General features: G+C 43.9%; 1 protein-coding gene across 5 annotated transcripts in view; it reads left to right on the forward strand.

Moving 5' to 3' along the window:
- The window catches only part of TTC39A (tetratricopeptide repeat domain 39A), an 80,114-nt gene that overhangs the window by 44,827 nt on the left and 17,105 nt on the right, over positions 1–18,182 (forward strand). For 3 of the 5 annotated variants that reach the window (XM_054036811.1, XM_054036807.1, XM_054036808.1), the window contains exons 6-13: positions 4,259–4,323; positions 5,567–5,666; positions 8,513–8,578; positions 14,210–14,318; positions 15,129–15,221; positions 15,403–15,470; positions 15,553–15,612; positions 17,735–17,896. In XM_054036811.1, the coding sequence (XP_053892786.1) occupies positions 4,259–4,323; positions 5,567–5,666; positions 8,513–8,578; positions 14,210–14,318; positions 15,129–15,221; positions 15,403–15,470; positions 15,553–15,612; positions 17,735–17,896 (723 nt within the window). The remainder of the gene's footprint in view (positions 1–4,258; positions 4,324–5,566; positions 5,667–8,512; positions 8,579–14,209; positions 14,319–15,128; positions 15,222–15,402; positions 15,471–15,552; positions 15,613–17,734; positions 17,897–18,182) is intronic. The other 2 variants (XM_054036809.1, XM_054036810.1) reach the window with 1 other exon arrangement.

An 18,182-nucleotide genomic window follows, 5' to 3' on the forward strand; every position in this document is an offset into this window, starting at 1 on the left:
GGAAATAAACATTTGCTCTATGGAACAAAAGTAAACAGGGTCCCATTGTTCTGTAAGCATTTGCTGCACCGTGATTTGGATTAAACTCTCTGGGGACATATTATCATACCAGGAGTGACTCTCATTTATACTGCACAGCTTCTCTCTCATCCATCGCTAATGGATAATGCCCCTCAGTGTGGAATTTGCAAGTGGTTCAGTGTTGTTGATGGAGGCTCTGGGACTAAGCGCTGCCCTTCAGCGTAGGCTACCAGATTTTCTGCCCCCAGCAGCAGACCAAATTGGCAGTTCAGTTTCTTCTAGCCATTTTGTTTTCTAACTTTAATTTCTATTTATTTTTGTGCGGTAGTGACTTCATTTCAGCATCTAGCTCCTCTTTCCCTCTCCTGAGGTGAAGAATCTCTGGAGTATAGATGCTCTCACCCTCTGGTTTCTCTGGCACAGCACCTCTGAAGTGAGCTCCATCTGCCCTTCACTGCAGCAGCAAACACAGAGTCAAGTGTGAGAGTTGTTATAGGCAGCTTCTCAGGAGCCTCAGTGGGCCTGGTATACCCACTGACCCTTGTGCTGCCAGAACATGAGCTTTGAGTTGGAGAGACCTGTAGGGCCTTGACCGCCTCCTGAAATCTCTACTCCCCTGTGGAAGGCTCCATACCCATTCATGGACAATGTGCCAGTTGGTACCCTGTCGAGAGAAATGGACCAATTCATAATATTCCAGCTGCTGGAAAGGATACATACCCACCGGTGGCTCAAAAATCGAGAAGAACTTTTTGAACCCAATGCAGAGAATTGCTCACCCATGGGTCAAAACTACTTGGCTCTGGCCATAATTTTCCTACCATGGTAAAGATTTGCAAAGATCCAAAACATCATTGTATCATTCATTTCCTGGCAGTGGTCATCTCTAGCCAATTGGCACCAGCAATCCTACCTGTAGGAGATAAGTACTGGCTTCATCTCTGAATGAGATTTTTCAAAATGCACCCTCTAGATATTTCTTTAAGGACATGGAACCATTTACCGGGTACAATACAAAATTAGATGTCCTTCTCAGATCACCTTCGAAAGTCCATTTGTGGGCAGGTAAGTACAACTAACATGCTCAAGCAAGCCTCTCAAGGTGAAGTGCATACATGGATGACAAATTGTCAAAAATTTAGAATCCACATTCATTTAATTCACTTAGGTATACCACTGACAGAGTTGTCAGACTGAAAACATATACACATGACTGCATAGTTCAGACCAGTGGTCCATTTAATCCAGTATCTCATCTATAATTGTGGCCAGAACCAGCTGTTTCAAAAGAGGGTGCAAGAAACCACATTGTGGACAATTATGGTGCTCATAGGGGAAGTTTCCTGCTACCTCCCATGTAAATGTTTGTTTATGATTGAAGCATCAGTGTCTATATCCCTTTCAAAAATAAGGAGTAGCCAGGGGTCAAAGCTCCTCTGTCCAGGATATTATTTCCATTGCCACAGAGAAGAATCTGCTACCTTTCAAGACAGGTTGCATAAAGGATACAGAAAAGAGGGAAAGGGTCTCCCCATAGTCCTCCAATGACCCAAAGGCACTCTGAACTTGACAGACAGCCCCGGAATCTCCATTGCACCTGCAGAAAACACCAGGCCTCTTTAAGCAGGGACTCCTTCATCCAGACCTGGACCACCTACAGTTACAGCCTGGGCATTGGAAGAGAGAGTGTAATTCAGCGGGGATTTTCCATTAGCCTCATTGAGAAATTTTGATATCCAGAGAGAACTCAACAAGGAAATTTCACTCCTTGATCTGGTCACATTACATTTCTGGTGTGAAGGGAAACAGAAAGCATTTTGGGAAACAGACTTTTTGTACAGTGCCCAGCACAATGGGGCCCAGGCCCAGATGTTGCCATAATACAAATAATAATCCTAGAACTATAGGGATGGAAGGGACCTCGAAAGGTCATCAAGTCAAGCCCCCTGTGCTGAGGCAGGACCAAGTAAAACTAGACCATGCCTGACAGGTGTTTGTCCAACCTGTACTTCAAAACCTCCGAAGGGGGATTCTAGTCTCCCTTGGAAGAATATTCCAGAGCTTACCTACCCCTACAGTCCTGTTTTCACTGGATATGGAGAATAATTGATTGCTGTCCTCTTTGTAACAGCCCTTAATATATTTGAAAACTATTACCAGGTCCCCGCTCAGTCTTCTTTTCTCAGGATTAAACAGGTCTAGTTTATTAACCTTTCCTCATAGGTAAGGTTTTCTAAACCTTGTATCATTGTTGTTGCTCTCCTCTGGACTCTCTCAAATTTGTCCTCATCTTTTCTAAACTGTGGCACCCAGAATTAGATTCAGTACTCCAGCTGAGGCCTCACCGGAGATGAGCCGAGCAAGACAACTATAAAATTCTGTTGATATCGGCTACACTAGAGGTTCTCCAGAATAGTTGATGGGAGTCCTACACAACCAAGCACCGTAGAAAAGTGGGAACCAGCCCTAGCAACATTCTTTAGAAAGGCACGTCGGACTCCCCACCTGAGCATCAGATGTCAAGATTAATCAGGACGACAGATTAGACAAGCCTGTGCCTGGCTTTTCCAATCACTATTGCCTCTGAAAAGCAAGTTTTTGAATTCGTTTCTCTATCTATACAAGAGCCACACTGCTATTGTCATGAAAAAAATGCTATAGTTCCAGAAACTTTTCAGTTCGATGTAAATTCTTCTTTCCACGGTTCCTGGGAAATAGCTCTCCCACCTTTTTATTCCAATCCTTTGGAAGGTTGAGACATAAATGGGCATTCCTAGCATTCTAAAGATACATCTCAAGTATATTGAGGACACACACAGAGTTCATCTCATTCCCTCCAAAATTCACTGCCTTCAGACCTCAAAGTTGCAGCAGACAAGATATTAAAATCCCGCAGCAGTTAGCATACTAGGCATCTGGAAAACTATATATGGAGTAGGAATCCCCCAAAGTGCATGAGCTTCATCTGAGGAAGTTTTGCAAAATAAGTTTCCATTCCTGTGCAGACATATCCTTTGGCAGAAAGGTTCCCTACTGGATTGGCTCCTTTAAATTACAAAATTCTTGCTTTTAAAGGTGGGGCAAGGGAGATAATTTCCATTCCTGACTAGTATTCTACTATAATAATTACAACTCTGCTTATCCTCCCCCACCACTTCTTTGATTCACTGCTCGTTATTTTCCATTAATGATGAATGTGGAGAGAAGCTGTGCAGCAGAATGAAAAATTTCTTGCCTGATAATTTTCTTCCTGTTAGCAGCTTCTCTCCTCATTCAGACCACCTGGGTAATCTGGTAAATGACTGGAATACAGTTGGTAACAAATTGATTTTTTTCTCTAAAGGGAGACTTACACATAAATGTAATTCATATATTCTATCAAGCTGTTGTCTTGATGCTAACATTGGATTCCTGGAGTGTTTCTTCAGCTTTTTGAAGCACTCTTTTGCTGGCCTGAGTTGAAGGGCAGGGCTTAGTCTTGGAGCCTGCAGCAACATTGGCTTGCCTCTGTACCCCACAGATGGGGGGCATTTACCCATTAGTGATGAATGAGGAAAGAAGCTACTAACAGAAAATTATCAAGCGGTTTCTCATCTGTTGAGTTGTAATTCTTAACTCAAAGGCCCCTACATATTTTATCTTGCAGATTCCATGTTTCTTATATTTTGTAATGCAATATCTGAGCATTTGTTACATTGCTTTTTATGGCTGTGCTACACACTTACCGTTAACACTAAGTAGCAAAAAGAGAGCACATCCAATGTACCTTGTGTTTTTCATGAACCCAAATTGCATCCTGCAGGATCTGGTGCAGGCAGTCAGCTGTTTGTAGCTGGTGCTGAGCCAGGGAATGTCTGAATCGTAACCGTGCTGAAGGACAAATGATTCAAAGCTCGTTGCATTCTTTTAAAACAGCCACAGCTGTCTGTACTATAGGTGCCACTTTTTGCTAACAGCAACAAGGGACAATATGGCTCTATTCCTGTGGTCATTAATGTGGACTAAAGATCCACACCTCAGAGTTAAAGCAACTAAACACAGAAAGCATGAAAAAAAATGATATTTTAGGACAGTAAAAACAAAAATTAGAAAAGAAATCCTAAGTCTTAGCCATTTACTGCTCCAGAGAGACTCATCCTGTCTGATTCATCTTAAATTGTTTTACTCACATCTATTAATTTCCAGAAAGCAAATGCATTTTAAATTGCTCAGTGCTAATGTGTTTCCCTTCCACCAGGATGAGAACATGGTTAGCTTTATCAAAGGAGGCATCAAAGTCAGGAACAGTTATCAGACATATAGGTAAGTAGGCCTGAATTACTGTATTATTATCATACCAGATGCCCATCTGCAGTAAAAAGACTCTGGTGGGAGGGGGGTGTCTCTCAGAATTAGCATTGTTATTATTTATTTACTTAGGCACATAGTTATTATAGCTTACACAATCTTCAGAATCTAGGAGCATGAGTAATTTTCAACCCAGGCAGACTCGGATACGTGGTCCCCTTTAGTTCACTCCTAGAGAACATGGATTTCATACTGATTGGTGGCTAGCAAGTGTGCCACATCCACATGCAGATGCTGTTTATGTCAAACCTCCTCCCTCAGTCCTAAAACCAATCAAACAAAAACATCTTGAGTAGCTTTCAACTTGTCAGACAACTTGTTTCCTCTGTACTGTTCTATGCACAGGGGGAGGGATAGCTCAGTGGTTTGAGCATTGGCCTCCTAAACCCAGGGTTGTGAGTTCAATCCTTGAGGGGGTCATTTAGGGATCGGGGCAAAAATCTGTCTGGGGATTGGTCCTGCTTTGAGCAGGGGGTTGGACTAGATGACCTCCTGAGGTCCCTTCCAACCCAAATAGTCTATGATTCTATGCACATGCTGCCTTATCTTTTCCGCCTGAATAACTTTAGATTATGGAAAAAACAGCCAGGCAAATAAGAACAAAAGCAAAGTCACTCACAGAGTTCAGTGTGTCCTCTGTAACATGCTGCATCATCCTGCCACACAATAGTGCAGACAGCTCTCCTAGAAATGTTAAAGGGATATGGAATTCTCCTTTTTAAAGCACTCATGGCAGTAGAGAGTGCAAGTTCATAGGTCCATCATTCGAAAGTTGACCATGTAAGTCTACCAAGCTGGCATCTCTCTTCATTTTTGCAAATACAAGAGATGTTCTCCTTAGTTCATGTACACATAACTCCCGGTATATTTCCTGTTGTTTGCATGGTAAAGAATTTCCCCTTCACATGTTCAGTCATGGCATGCTTGCTTAGACGCCTGGTTTGTTAAAGTTTTGCACATGTGGAAAGAAACTGTTCTGTACTGTACTAATGAATAGGAAAAAGAAATGAGACCTTTTACCACTTCCATGGTTAACAATAGCTTCTGGCTACTTTCATCTATCTAGATTAGATGAGACTTCAGAGTTATGACTATAATTGTTATATTTCAAAATGACTGGTCAGCTTTCGTACTGAATTGGGCTAAATATTTACCTGGTCATCCATGTATTCTGTAATGTTATCTTCTGTATTGTTAGGGAACTGGACAGTCTTATACAGTCTCCAAACTATGTTAAAGGAAAGAACTATCTCCACTTTGAAGGAGGCGTAAAGCTTGGTGTTGGAGCTTTCAACCTGGTATGTAAACGAAGGCTTCACTAAGGCCCCACTGCTGTAAACACAGACATGCTTAACTTAAACACCTGCGTTCTACTGAGTTTAATGGAACCTCTCACGTTTGAAGTTAGAAGTGTGCCAGTATTTGCCGCGTCCGGCCCTCTGCTGGTTTACAGCATCTGCAGATACTAACATGATTAAGAACGATCAAGGGTGAACATACTACACATAAAAGAGAAATAGAGAGGAACTGCTATGGCCATGATCCTAGAGTTCACTGTGTGCAAACACTCCTCTGCATTTGCATGGCGCTCTGCTGACGTCAAGGAGTCTCTGCATGAGTGCAAGCGTCTGCCCGTATAGCGTTCATTGTAGGATTTGGGCCTGTGTTAGTACTTACTGCGGTCAGGACAAAGTAGCATGCTGGGCCACTTGACTAACCTGAGCTGTGATCAGTAGTTCGACTGTGGAAAGAGCTGATCGCAGCTCAGTCTTCACCTGATAGCTCCCTGCATGTTTACAATACCTAAAGCTTACAGAAGATGTATCTGAGACCCCTCTGTGATTGAACTGAAGTTCACTGCCTTTGATATGGAATCCTGCAGGCAAAAGGCACCATCCCCAGTCACTGCCACTTCTCCCAGCCAGGGATGGCAAATCAGTTTGACTAAAATAAGAACTAACCAGAACCTAATCTGAACAATTTTTAAAGTTCATAAGCTTAAATTGACTTTTTTGGAGGGGTGGAGGTGGGCAGCGAGGGGAGGTTGGTATGCAGGTGTCTGATTATTTTTGTGCACTTTTCTACGTCTTGGTTTCATCCCACATCAGAAATGAAAGTACCAGTATGCTGTGAGAGAGAGGATGCTTTTACTGGTGGTTTTTTTTAAACCGTAACGAGTAAGATTTGGATGTAATGGCTTGTTAGGCCAATCCACCGTATCCAGCTCCTGGGAATGCCATAGCCTGTTGGCATGGTAGGAAGAAGCATCAGCACTTTCACCCTAGTCCACTGCTCAGATTTGAAATCAGAATGTTCCTTCTCCTAGACAGACTTGCCTGAAGAGGCTTAGCGAGCCCTGTCTGCCCAGGGTTGAAATCAGAATTTCTTTTCTGCTAGATTCAGTTAATTCATAGCATGTTATTCCATAATATTTGGTGCAATACTTCTGGGTTGGGGTAACAGACATCAGAAGGCAGGAGACAGTAGAGAGAGAAAACACATGCATCTGACGAAGTGGGCATTCACCCACGAAAGCTTATGCTCCGATACATCTGTTAGTCTTAAAGGTGCCACAGGACCCTCTGTTGCTTTTTACAGATCCAGACTAACACGGCTACCCCTCTGATAGTAGAGAGTTCTTCAAAAGCTGGCAGGCGTAAAGGGGAGTTTATTTTAAGACCAATGAAGTTAGGAGAGAAGGATCTGAGATCAAGTGTTTTGGCTATAATCTAAAAGATTACAATGGTGGGGACACTGCAGAAGGGAAACGGATGATAGAATGCCAAGAAAAATAATGCAAAAGCAGCAAAGGTCAGTCAGACCTAGAGGTTGGCTACCAACTAGATGGCAGGATCGTATGCAGCAACATGACCAGGTGGCACTTAATGGAGGAACAAGCTAAGGACAGGAATAAATAGCAATGCTGTACTGCTCCCCATGTCTGTAAAGATGCTTTGGGATGAGAAGATGATCTCTAAACTGGCCAGAAGCAGGAGTACCAGATAGTTTGTGCACAGGTCTGATTTTGATTCTGCATGTGTTCAGCCCCGTGCTCAGAAAAGCTTTACGTAAACTTTACGTAAACTGTGACTATCAACAGTAAGAAACCAAGTCACAGCAGATGCAATCTGATTAAGAAGTATGAGAACAATTCATGCATAAAGTATAGCTGAGTATTTCTGCAGCATCTCCTTTAATGTGTTCTTTTAGTGTCTCTCCCTCCCATAATTCATAGGTGTGATTCCCATTAAAACAATAAGAAGAAAGAATGCAAACTAAAATGGTGGTTATTGCTATTAATACTGCCTTACTGGCTATCATAATACTAGGACCCCAATTTATTTGATATACTCTATAAATGCATCTCAGATGTTCTCTGTAACTTTTTTCCCCAGAAGCATAGTTCCTTCTCTTTTTTTTAAAAAAAAGGGGATAATTTAAATTTTTTTAGCACTGACTGTTTTAAACTTGCCTTTCAATTGTTAACAGCAAAAGCAACATTATGTAAATATTTGAAAATCTCATGTGTGTGTTCCTTTTGTATACAGTACTTTAATATAGGGGTAGTATCAGTTTTCCTGTTTTACAAACTGGTGGCTAATCCTGAGTTCAGTGAGATTACTTAGAGTACTAAGAACTATACCCAGTAGTAAGTGTCTGTACGATCAGATTCGTGGTTGGTTGGTTTGTTCTGACACAAGGACCTGTTTCTTGGAACAGTGTAGTGGACTCCAAAAACGGATCCATGTAACACATAGATAGCGAGTATCCTGCTTGATGGATGTGGCAGACATTTAATTTCTGTAGTTCCCATCGAAATAATCATTAAAGTGCTGCAAAATGCAGCAACCAGTGTTATCCGGAGTTGCTGTTCGATTTACCTAGGAAACAGGGGTTTACATATTTACTGTGATACTGAGGCTGATACAGTTCTGTTTAATCCTTGAGGATACATGAGATACAACAAATAGCTGAGAGGCATATACATCGACACAAGAAGACTTGGGGGTACATAATTAGGCTTTTAATGATTTGATTGATTGCCTTTGGGGTTTGGAAAGGTCATATCAGACATCCTGGGGTTGAGAGAGGAGAGAATACCAATTCCAATTACTGCTCAGCGTATTTATGTTTCTTTTCACAGACATTGTCCATGTTCCCAACACGGATTCTACGATTACTGGAGTTTGTTGGGTTTTCTGGAAGCAAGGTAAATATCACTCATTGGATAAGATTGTAATAAATGTGGCTGATACATTACAGCCGGAATCTGATTTCCCCACCCCACCATTCTAACATTCTTCGAAATGTGAGTATTGCAGGTTTTCATCACTGGAGCTGACATTACTGCTGCTCAAGGATTTTTTTCTTGGTCTTTTTAAAAAATAAAACAAAATTGTAAATATTTTAAAATTGACAGTGACATGATGTTTGGAAAATACAAGAAAGATAAGAAGCAACAGTTCAAAGTATAATATTGAGATTTTTATTTATTTAGTTATTGGATTGCAATAGTGCTTCGAAGCGCTGTTTGTAGTTGATATTGAGTTAATTTAATAAGGAGGTTGAGAATTTATCTAATTTAATAGATACTGTAATCACAGCATCCTGACATCCCTTATTCTGTTCCTGCATGGAACCCAGTTTAAAAGAGAGCGCATATGTTTATGTAGCCATTCTTTTCTCTATGCTTTTAGTGGCAACTATTCACTTCAATGACCTATCTAAATTCTCCTAAGTAGATGCCCAAGAATAACTGGCCTGGCACGTACTCGGAAAGTGTGGGGTGGGGGAAGGAGGTTTGGTAGTGGCAGACTCACCAGCCATACTCATAGGGTCTTGGGTAGGTCTGCAGGAAGGGATGAAAGGTATTTTCCTGGAGGTCTATTGTCCCAGTGCAGGATATGATTAATTCCTGCTGGGGGAGAGGGAGAGGAGCTGGGACAGGGCATGCTCAGGGGAGGGGGCGGAATCATATCTGGGGCCACCGGCCCTGCTGATCAACTCCCCCCCCCCCACGCCTCCTGCATGCTGCTGAACAGCTGTTCCCTGGTGTGCAGGAGGCACTGGGAGGGCGGGGGAGGAGTAGGAAGGGGCATGCGGTGGGGGGCGGAAAGAGGTGGGGAAGAAGAGGGGCAGGGATGGGGCCTTGGGGAAAGGGGTGGAGTGGGGACAGGGCTTGGGGCTGAGCAGGGAGCTTGGATCTGTGAAATATTTTAATTCAAAATGCGGGTCCTCAGGTTGCTAAAGTTTGAGAACTGCTGGACCGCTAGATAATACGTAGCCCTGCCATGAGCGCAGGGGACTGGACTAGATGACCTCTTGAGTTCCCTTCCAATCTTACAATTCTTTGAGCCGCATGCTTTTGTAAAGACACTTGGTGAACAGTCACCTTGTATGTGAAAACTTTCACCCTTTTTGATTCAATCTCTCCTTCTTGATTGTGGACAGGCCCTGGGATTTCTCATGTGGCCCTGTGTGGGCTTCTCCTTGTACCAGTGAGTCCGCGCCTGTTTCACATAGTTGGTAGCAGGCTGAAGCATGATCTAGATTACCATAAACATAAGCAAAAATGTTCCAAATACCCTAAAAAGAAAGGGGAGTATTTAAACATTCCATTGACCGAAGTTCAAGTGGGGTGCGCCTTGACAGGAACACTGTAATCTAAAAGATCTTGCTGTGCTTAAGGTTGTGAGTCATAAACCCAGATCTGAGACAAGTATTGCAACTTGCATTTGCAATCACATTTCACATGGCAGGTTTCCAAAGCTTAGCAAGAGGAAGCTACCCCTTGGAGTACAGACGTGACATTTCAAGGTGAGAGCAATAGAAAGGAAGACAGGAGATGGTAGGAGGGGAGAGGGAACAGGCATGTGTAACTCAAGGTGTCGCACTCAAGAGTAGGGTTACCATATTTCAGCAAGCAAAAAAGAGGACAGAAGAAGCCCCGCCCTGTCCTGCCCTAGCCCCGCCCCTCCCACTTCCTCCCCCCCCTCAGAACCCCCAACCCTCCCTCGCTCCTTGTCCCCTGACTGCCCCCCAGGACTCCACCCCCTACCTAAGCCTCCCTGCCTCTTGTCCCCTGACTGCCCCCTCCTGAGACCCTCCCCCCATCCTAACTGACCCCCTAGAACCCTACCTGTACCCTAACTGCCCCAACCCTTATCCACACCCCCACCCCCAGACAGATCCCTGGGACTCCCACGCCCCATCCAACCACTCTCCACCCCCTGACAGCCCCCCCCCCAGAACTCCCAACCCATCTAAACCCCTCTGGTCCCTGTCCCCTGACTGCTCCGATCCTCTCCCCACCCCTGCCAGCCCCCCCCAGAACTCCCAAACACCCCCCGCTCCTTGTCCCCTGACTGCTCCCTCCTGGGACCCCTGCTCCTAACTGCCTTCCAGGACCCCACCCCCTACCTAAGCCTCCCTGTTCCTTGTCCCCTAACTGCCCCCTCCTAAGACCGCCCCCAACTGCCCCCCAGGACCCTACCCCCTACCTGTACCCTGACTGCCCAAAACCTTATCCACCCCCGCCAGGAAGCTCCCCTCCGAACTCCCGACCCCCCCCCCCGTCTCTTGACTGCCCCATCCAAAACCTCCCTGCCCCTTCTCCGACCCCCTGGCCCCCTTGTTGTTGGCCTTCGCCTAATGTCTCTGTGAATTTGCTCGGGAACGACCTGAGCCGTTCGTCCTGGCACGCTGGGCAGCAGTGGAGGAGGAGCGGGGGAGGAGCTCCAGACTGCCGGAGGCGATCTGCGAATGCAGGGAGGGAGGGAGTGATATGTGCTGCAGGGGAGAGGAGGAGGGGCTCTCTCTGGCTGTCGGAGCCCCATGCAAGTGGCACCATCCGGCCGGCTGCCCTGTTAACCACGCGCTCTGCAGCGGCTAAAAGTCCGGACATTTACAAATTTCCCCCGGACGCTATTTTTAGCTCAAAAAGCCGGACATGTCCGGGGGAATCCGGACGAATGGTAACCCTACTCGAGAGGGAAGGAATTTTGAGTCCTGCTGTATTTTGACCGTAAGACGATGATCTTATTTGTTAAATTCTGTCAGAATGCTTGGTGCTGTGCAAGACACAGAGGAAGATGTGGCCAGCGCGTTGAGAAAATCACAGTCCTATCTGACAGCATAAAGCAGATGCATAATTCACTGGGACACTCGGGGGATAATGTTTCACTCTTAGTGTGGAGGGCTGTTTGTTTACTGTAGGTGAATACTGCATTTCTAGACAGTCAGATCCAAAGCTGCATTAGAGCAACTGTGTATCACTCCCCTGATGCAAAGATGCCCTGAAGCCAGTGGATTTGGCCCCCAGAGAATTCCCTTTTGTAGTGGGATTCTCAGGTGGTACAGATCAACCGGTATGTCCTCCACCTCGCTCCCTCCAATTGGGTTTCTAGTGTATGTGGGTATGCCAGGGGCTCCTTTACATCCTGGCTGCTGGGCTGCCCTTCAGGGAAATTGGCAGCTGGTCTAATTTAGAGCAGCTCTTAGTCTGAACCATTATAAAGTTTTAAGTTAATCCTCCGTGTCTTAAATGCAGTTTGGTAATGGGTCAAAAGGCAGAATTATTGACATAGAAGGCAGGAAATTAGGGGTCAACTTGGAAGGATATTTGTGCCAAATCAGTTGTGCTGAGTATCAGTTTTGATGTATGTCTTAATTTGTAATTGAGTTACCATTTCCCCCACTAGAAATCCTCTTATCTGGCATTTTCCGCTCTTCTGCAAACACTAAGCCAAAGTTAACTCCAAAGTGATCTTGCATAACACATTCAAGTGCTGTCTGCTTTCTGCCCAATTTAATTAATCAATTATGTAGATGAGCTAATGGTAGTATCCATCCTATTTGATAAGCTTGTGGTGACCTGGCCAAGTCATGAGACAAAAAAGGCAACTCTGTGTTTTGCTTTCTTTGTAAAGACCCTTAATTAAAAAAATGTGATTAAAAAGTTGTTTGAAGCTTTGTTGTAGTCATGTTGGTCCCAGGATCTGACACACACAAGAAGGTGAGATATCATCTTTTATTGGATCAGTTTCTGTTGGTGGAAGGGACAAGTTTTCGAGCTACACAGAGCTCTCTCAGGTCCCCAGTTGTTCAAGTAGTTTCACTTCAAGGAAGCAGATGTAGTTTAGTTAAACTCCCAGCTGAAATAGGAATAAGCCGTTCTGAGGTTTCTGAATGCTGCCCTTGTCCTCCCCACATTGCATGGTCTCTGTGCATCTGAGGAATCTCGAATAGCATTCAGATGGCTAGCAGCTAGAATTTAACTACTTGGATATTAGTTTTCTCTTTTATTTTGCTGACTTGGTAGGGAATCAATAGGGTATTGAATGTTGTATGCCCCACATAACATAGGGTCATAACATTTGCCATGTTGTCCTGTGTTTAATGTGTTGTTTAGCTATTTGGGGAATATGATTAAACAGATCTATATTTAAAAACAATCTATTGCTTGGACAGCTACGTATAGTAGCAACATTCCCTAAGATGGATTTTGTTTGGGAACACGTTCTCACTGTTTCTGGGTTGGTCGCTGTCAGACAGGTCGTAGTTGTGATGTGCTTCTTCTCCTGCAGGGGGTAGTGTTAGTGTGCACAACATCAGTAATAACATGCTCTCTTAGTGGGTATGATCTGGTCTCCCTTAGTGACTGACCTGACTCAGTGAGAATAGACCAGCTTTTTACTGACCATTTATGCAGTTACTTCTTTAGCTCAAGTGGTAGCAACTTGTGCTTTTGGGACTGAAGACCCCTTGGAGGTACACAGTGTCTTTCTATAAGCAACCTAGGTCCACTGGATATACGTTCTTCACAAACCCTCTGTTGGTTTTTACACTGGATCTTAAACAGGAAAGAAGTGGTTTGCAAGAAATAATGCAAGAGTTAATTTGGAAGAAGTTTTTTTGCAACACTCCTGGGTCTGTCATTTCCTGATATTGCTATTGTAGGCAAGTGCTGCAAGAGTAATTTTAAAATACTCTCTCTCTCTCTCTCCCTCTCCCCTACCATCTCACATACTTTATTATCATTAAGTATGTCCCTCAATGTCTCTGAGATATAGAAGTATTACAGTGCTCAAATACCACAGTGACAATGGGCATTGTATACAAACCTGAATAGAACAGAACAGTGTTATACACGTAGTACAGATGAACGAAGCTGAGGCACAGAGAGGCTAAATGAAGGTCAAGTAACAAGTCACTGTGAGGACTTAGTCTCCAGTATGCCAGTGTTCCTGTCCTCCATTCTAAAGCGTTAACATATTTTATGCTGTGTTAATAGACTCATAGAGTTTAAGGCCCGAAGGGACTATTAGATCATCTAGTCTGACCTCCTACATATCATAGGTCATAAAATTTCACCCCATTCATCTATATTGAGTCCAATAACTTGTTTGGCTAAATCATATATATTACATTGACAGTAACTATTCATTTCACCACTGTGATATGTGCCTAGATACACTGCATAGTGGTAACATGTGTCAGTTGCATAGGTACTACAAAATTCTGTGTATTTTATTTTTCAGAAATGATGTTAGCTCTATTGGACGATACTGGTAACTCGTAAGCACTATTGCACTCTCAGCTGCACAATTATCTGAATCTCTGCTCTGCCACATGATATTTTGCAAAAGTCAAGTGATAACTCCATTGGAAACTATTACCGTGCATTCTCCTATAATAACTACATAAACAGTGTATATCACCTCTGTAGATATACAGTGCAGTCCGTGTGTTTGAGCTACAAATGATACTACAGATGTTAAAAGCAAAATAGCATTGTAATTGCTTTACAAGACTTCGTCTTCCTTCTCTAATTTTTGCACAGGAGTATGGTCTGTTGCAGCTTCAAGAGGGAGCCTTGATGTACAGCTTTAGGTCGGTGCTGTGTACCATGCTGCTGCTGTGCTATCATACCTTCATGACCTTTGTGTTAGGTAGGATTATTCACAGTAACCCTGTAATAGTCCTTCCATGTGATCAGTTATTGCTGGGAAACCAGGGGAAGAAGTGGTTAACTTGCAAACCTGTTGGTGAATTGTTCATTGAAACCTGGACTGGACGGAGTTGGATAACTTGTGGTGGTTGATTTTTGCAATAACTGTCATCACTGTGGAAAGGGTTTTGTCCTTGAAGATGGAGGCTTGTGTAGGACATTTGGGAGGGGGACTTGAGGGGATAGCTGGGGTGTTGCCATAAGAAGAGGTCACAAGAACAAGTTATACTTCCTGAGGTCAAGTGAGTTGTTTTGGGTGTGCGTGTGTGTGTGTGGTGGTTTTTTTTTTTTTTTTTTTTTTTTTTTAAGTCCTTGTAAAAAGATTTGCTAAATCCTGTTTTCATGTTAATTTGTCACCCCGTCTTCTTGGGGTGACGTATTTCCCATTAAAATGATGCATTCACTCATGACCTACCCCTAAAGCACTCTTTGATAAAGTCCCATTGGGCTAGGCCTAGGCAAATATACTACCAGCTTTTAGAATAATTGCTAAATGTACCTGAAAAAATGTGTCATTGGATATCTCAACTCTGGTCTCATAGCCCTTTGCAACTGCAAAAGCCATGCAGCGTGGCCCAGTTAAAAACCTGGCCTATTCCAATGCCAGTCTTTATGGTTCTATGCTTTAAAAAGTTGCCATGGTGTTAGGAAATGGGGGGTGCCCCCGTGGCCATTCAGAAGCCAAGCAATGGACAGTCAGGATCTGATCCTGCCCACTTTCACTTTCTTTCTCTTTTTCTGTCTTGCACAGAATTGAGGATCCCAGGAGGTGGGGAGGGAGGGAGCAATGTCGTATGGAGATTTCTGCCAGCACAGAACCAGTTTGCCTTTATGGTGCCTCCATGTAAGCACAACTTCTTGGTGCCCTCTTCTGATCTGTCTGAAGTGGTGCAGGATGAGGGCCTATGTTTGGACCTAAATGCTACTGTATGGGAGAATTTATTTATTGTCCAGATGATGATTATTCAAGGCTATTGTTTCTGATTCCTTTTAATAATTTGCATTGTTTTACTCAACTAATCTAGGGACAGGGAAAGGAAATGTTGAAGAGGCAGAAAGGCTACTCAAGCCTTACTTGGCTCGTTATCCAAAAGTAAGATGAATCCTAATTTAGTTTAGTGTTTTTGTAGCTAGAATGTATGAGAATTGTTCACGGTTGCTTTTGTTTATTACAGGGAGCCATATTCCTGTTTTTTGCGGGCAGGATAGAAACAATAAAAGGCAATATTGATACAGTAAGTAATCCTTTTCTCCTTGGAAAAGAACCTCCAAGAACAACGTTGCCCTATTAGTCATAAAGCCTGGCGAAGATTTTAAAAAATAGGAGCGTAGGTTGGGCTTCTAATCATATTTAGACACCCCAAAGCCAATTATCCTAAATTTGGGGTAAGTCCACCTCCAATGCTGAACTTTTTGGCTGGGATCCATCTGTAAATTTGTAGTGCATAAATACAAAACAGGAATTTTATTCTGATGATTGCTTTGAATGGCTTGACCCACTGCTTTCAGTTAATTGAATTGAACAACATAAAATAACCATCTGTGATTTTGTTTTAATGACTTGATTGGATCAGGGTTTAATCGTTTGGGTTTGAAAGTTCTACCCTGAAAATGCCCAACTTCAAGCAAAACCCCTTTGAAATAATGTTTTTGCAACAGTCCTTTAAAGTGTTGCTGGGCCTCCATGCCGATGTGCAATCAAGAACCCCCATGATTGCTGTCCTGAAAAGGTCGCCAGAAGTGTTGGCTCAGAATGGAGCACTCCAGTCAAACAGTAGCTGATTATATGTATCCTGAGCAATGCAATTCCTGATTCAATTAAACTCGGCAGAAATTCCACCAGCTACAGCTGAGTGCTAGGGCTTGGCTACACTTGCGAGTTAGAGTGCATTAAAGCAGCCCCAGGCGCCGTAGCTCTCTACCCGTCCACACCGGCAAGGCACGTAGAGCGCTCTGACTCCAGGGCTAGAGCGCTCCTGGTACTCCACCTCGGTGAGAAGATTAACACTTGGTGCATATTGGCTGAAACGCCAGCGTGAATGAGGTGTTGCATTACTGCGCTCTGATCAGCCTCTGGAAACATCCCATAATCCCCTTAAGTCAAGTGGCCACTCTTGCCATTGTTTTGTAATAGCTGCAGGCATGCCAATATGCCCTTTGAAAGCTCTTTCTGACAGCCGGCATGCTTATCTGCTCAGAGACAAAACAACCATTAGTGTGGAATGCTGTGTGTGAGAGAGAGGGGGCGGGGGGGGGGATAAGGGGGATCTGTTGCTGTCTGAACTTACAAGACAGCATGCTGACATGCTCTCAACCCCCCAAAAACCCACTCTCTCCCCCCACATACACACAACACACTCCCTGTCACACTCCACCCCACCCCCCTCATCTGAAAAGCACGTTGCAGCCACTTGCATGCTGGGATATCTACCACAATGCACTGCTGTCTGTGGCCATTGCAAGAGCTGCTAATGTGGCCACGCCAATGCGCTTGCAGCTTCAGTGTGGACAGATTGCAGCGCTTTCCCTACTGCGCTCTACGAAGGCTGGTTTAACTCTCAGTGCTCTACATCTGCAAGTGTAGCCAGGCCCCTAGTTGCAGAGCTGGTATCAAACTATGTGACTTTAAGGCAGTGGCTCTGAAAGACTGGACAATTAAGCAAGTATGTGTGTGAGTGTGATGAATGTGGTATACTGTCTTGTGCTGCTCTTACTCCAGTGTGATGATAGTATAACAGTTCTCCAATATTAATGCTCTTTGTCTAACCCATCTTGAAACCCGCTGTGCCTTTAACGCTCTGCAGTTATTTTCCTTTGCCTGCTCTTGGACTTCTCTCCCTCCAAACTGACTTGTACTCTTCTCTTCTCTTGCTGTTTTTTACATGTCCCAAATACTCTGGGGCAGATCCTCAGCTGGTATATATTGTCATTCTCCACTGATGTTACTGGAGCTTTGATATATACACCAGCTGAGGAACTGCCCCTCTGACTTTAATTTCCTAATCTTCCCTCACAACAAACACTCCTCTTGCTGCTCTACTATTCAACTACACTTGGCATCCGGTAATAAAATTAAGGTATAAGGAGGACTGTAGGTGGTAAACATGATAATAGAGGGTGAGACTGTGAAGTCAAGGGTCTGATCCTGCTGCCTTGAAGTCAGTGGGCCTGATCCTAGGAAATGCTGAGCACTCTCAACTCCCCCACTTAAAGTTAGAATTGAGGGCACTCCCCACCTAGGAGCAGCATTGCGTCCCAGTGCTGTTTACCGAATGGACGCATTTGACGTGTCTATTCTATGAAACCTGTTTTTTTCTCACGGTGATTATGGTTATGTTTGGACTTTCCTTGGTTCAGGCAGTTAGTAGGTTTGAGGAATGCTGTGAGGCCCAACAGCACTGGAAGCAGTTTCATCACATGTGTTACTGGGAACTAATGTGGTGCTTCACCTACAAGCGCCAGTGGAAGATGGCCTATTTCTATGCGGATCTGCTAAGCAAAGAAAACAATTGGTCAAAGGTAAGCTAAAGTGAAAAGAAAACCAATAGTTAATGAAAGAGAGACCAAAGCTTCGGTGTTGCATTTTAATTGGGTTGGGCCACATCTATGGTAGGGTGAGGGCAGTAAAACAAAATCTGGCTTGTTCTGGCTCATGCAGACAATGTATAGAGGGGGAGCAGTGCAGACATTCTAAACTTGTCATTAGCAACAAAAGTCCTGTGGCACCTTATAGACTAACAACATGTATTGGAGCATTAGCTTTCATGGGTGAATACCCACTTCGTCAGGGAATACACCTAGATTT

The sequence above is a fragment of the Malaclemys terrapin genome, chromosome 8 (genome assembly GCF_027887155.1).
Source record: "Malaclemys terrapin pileata isolate rMalTer1 chromosome 8, rMalTer1.hap1, whole genome shotgun sequence".
Classification (NCBI taxonomy): Eukaryota; Metazoa; Chordata; order Testudines; family Emydidae; genus Malaclemys; species Malaclemys terrapin.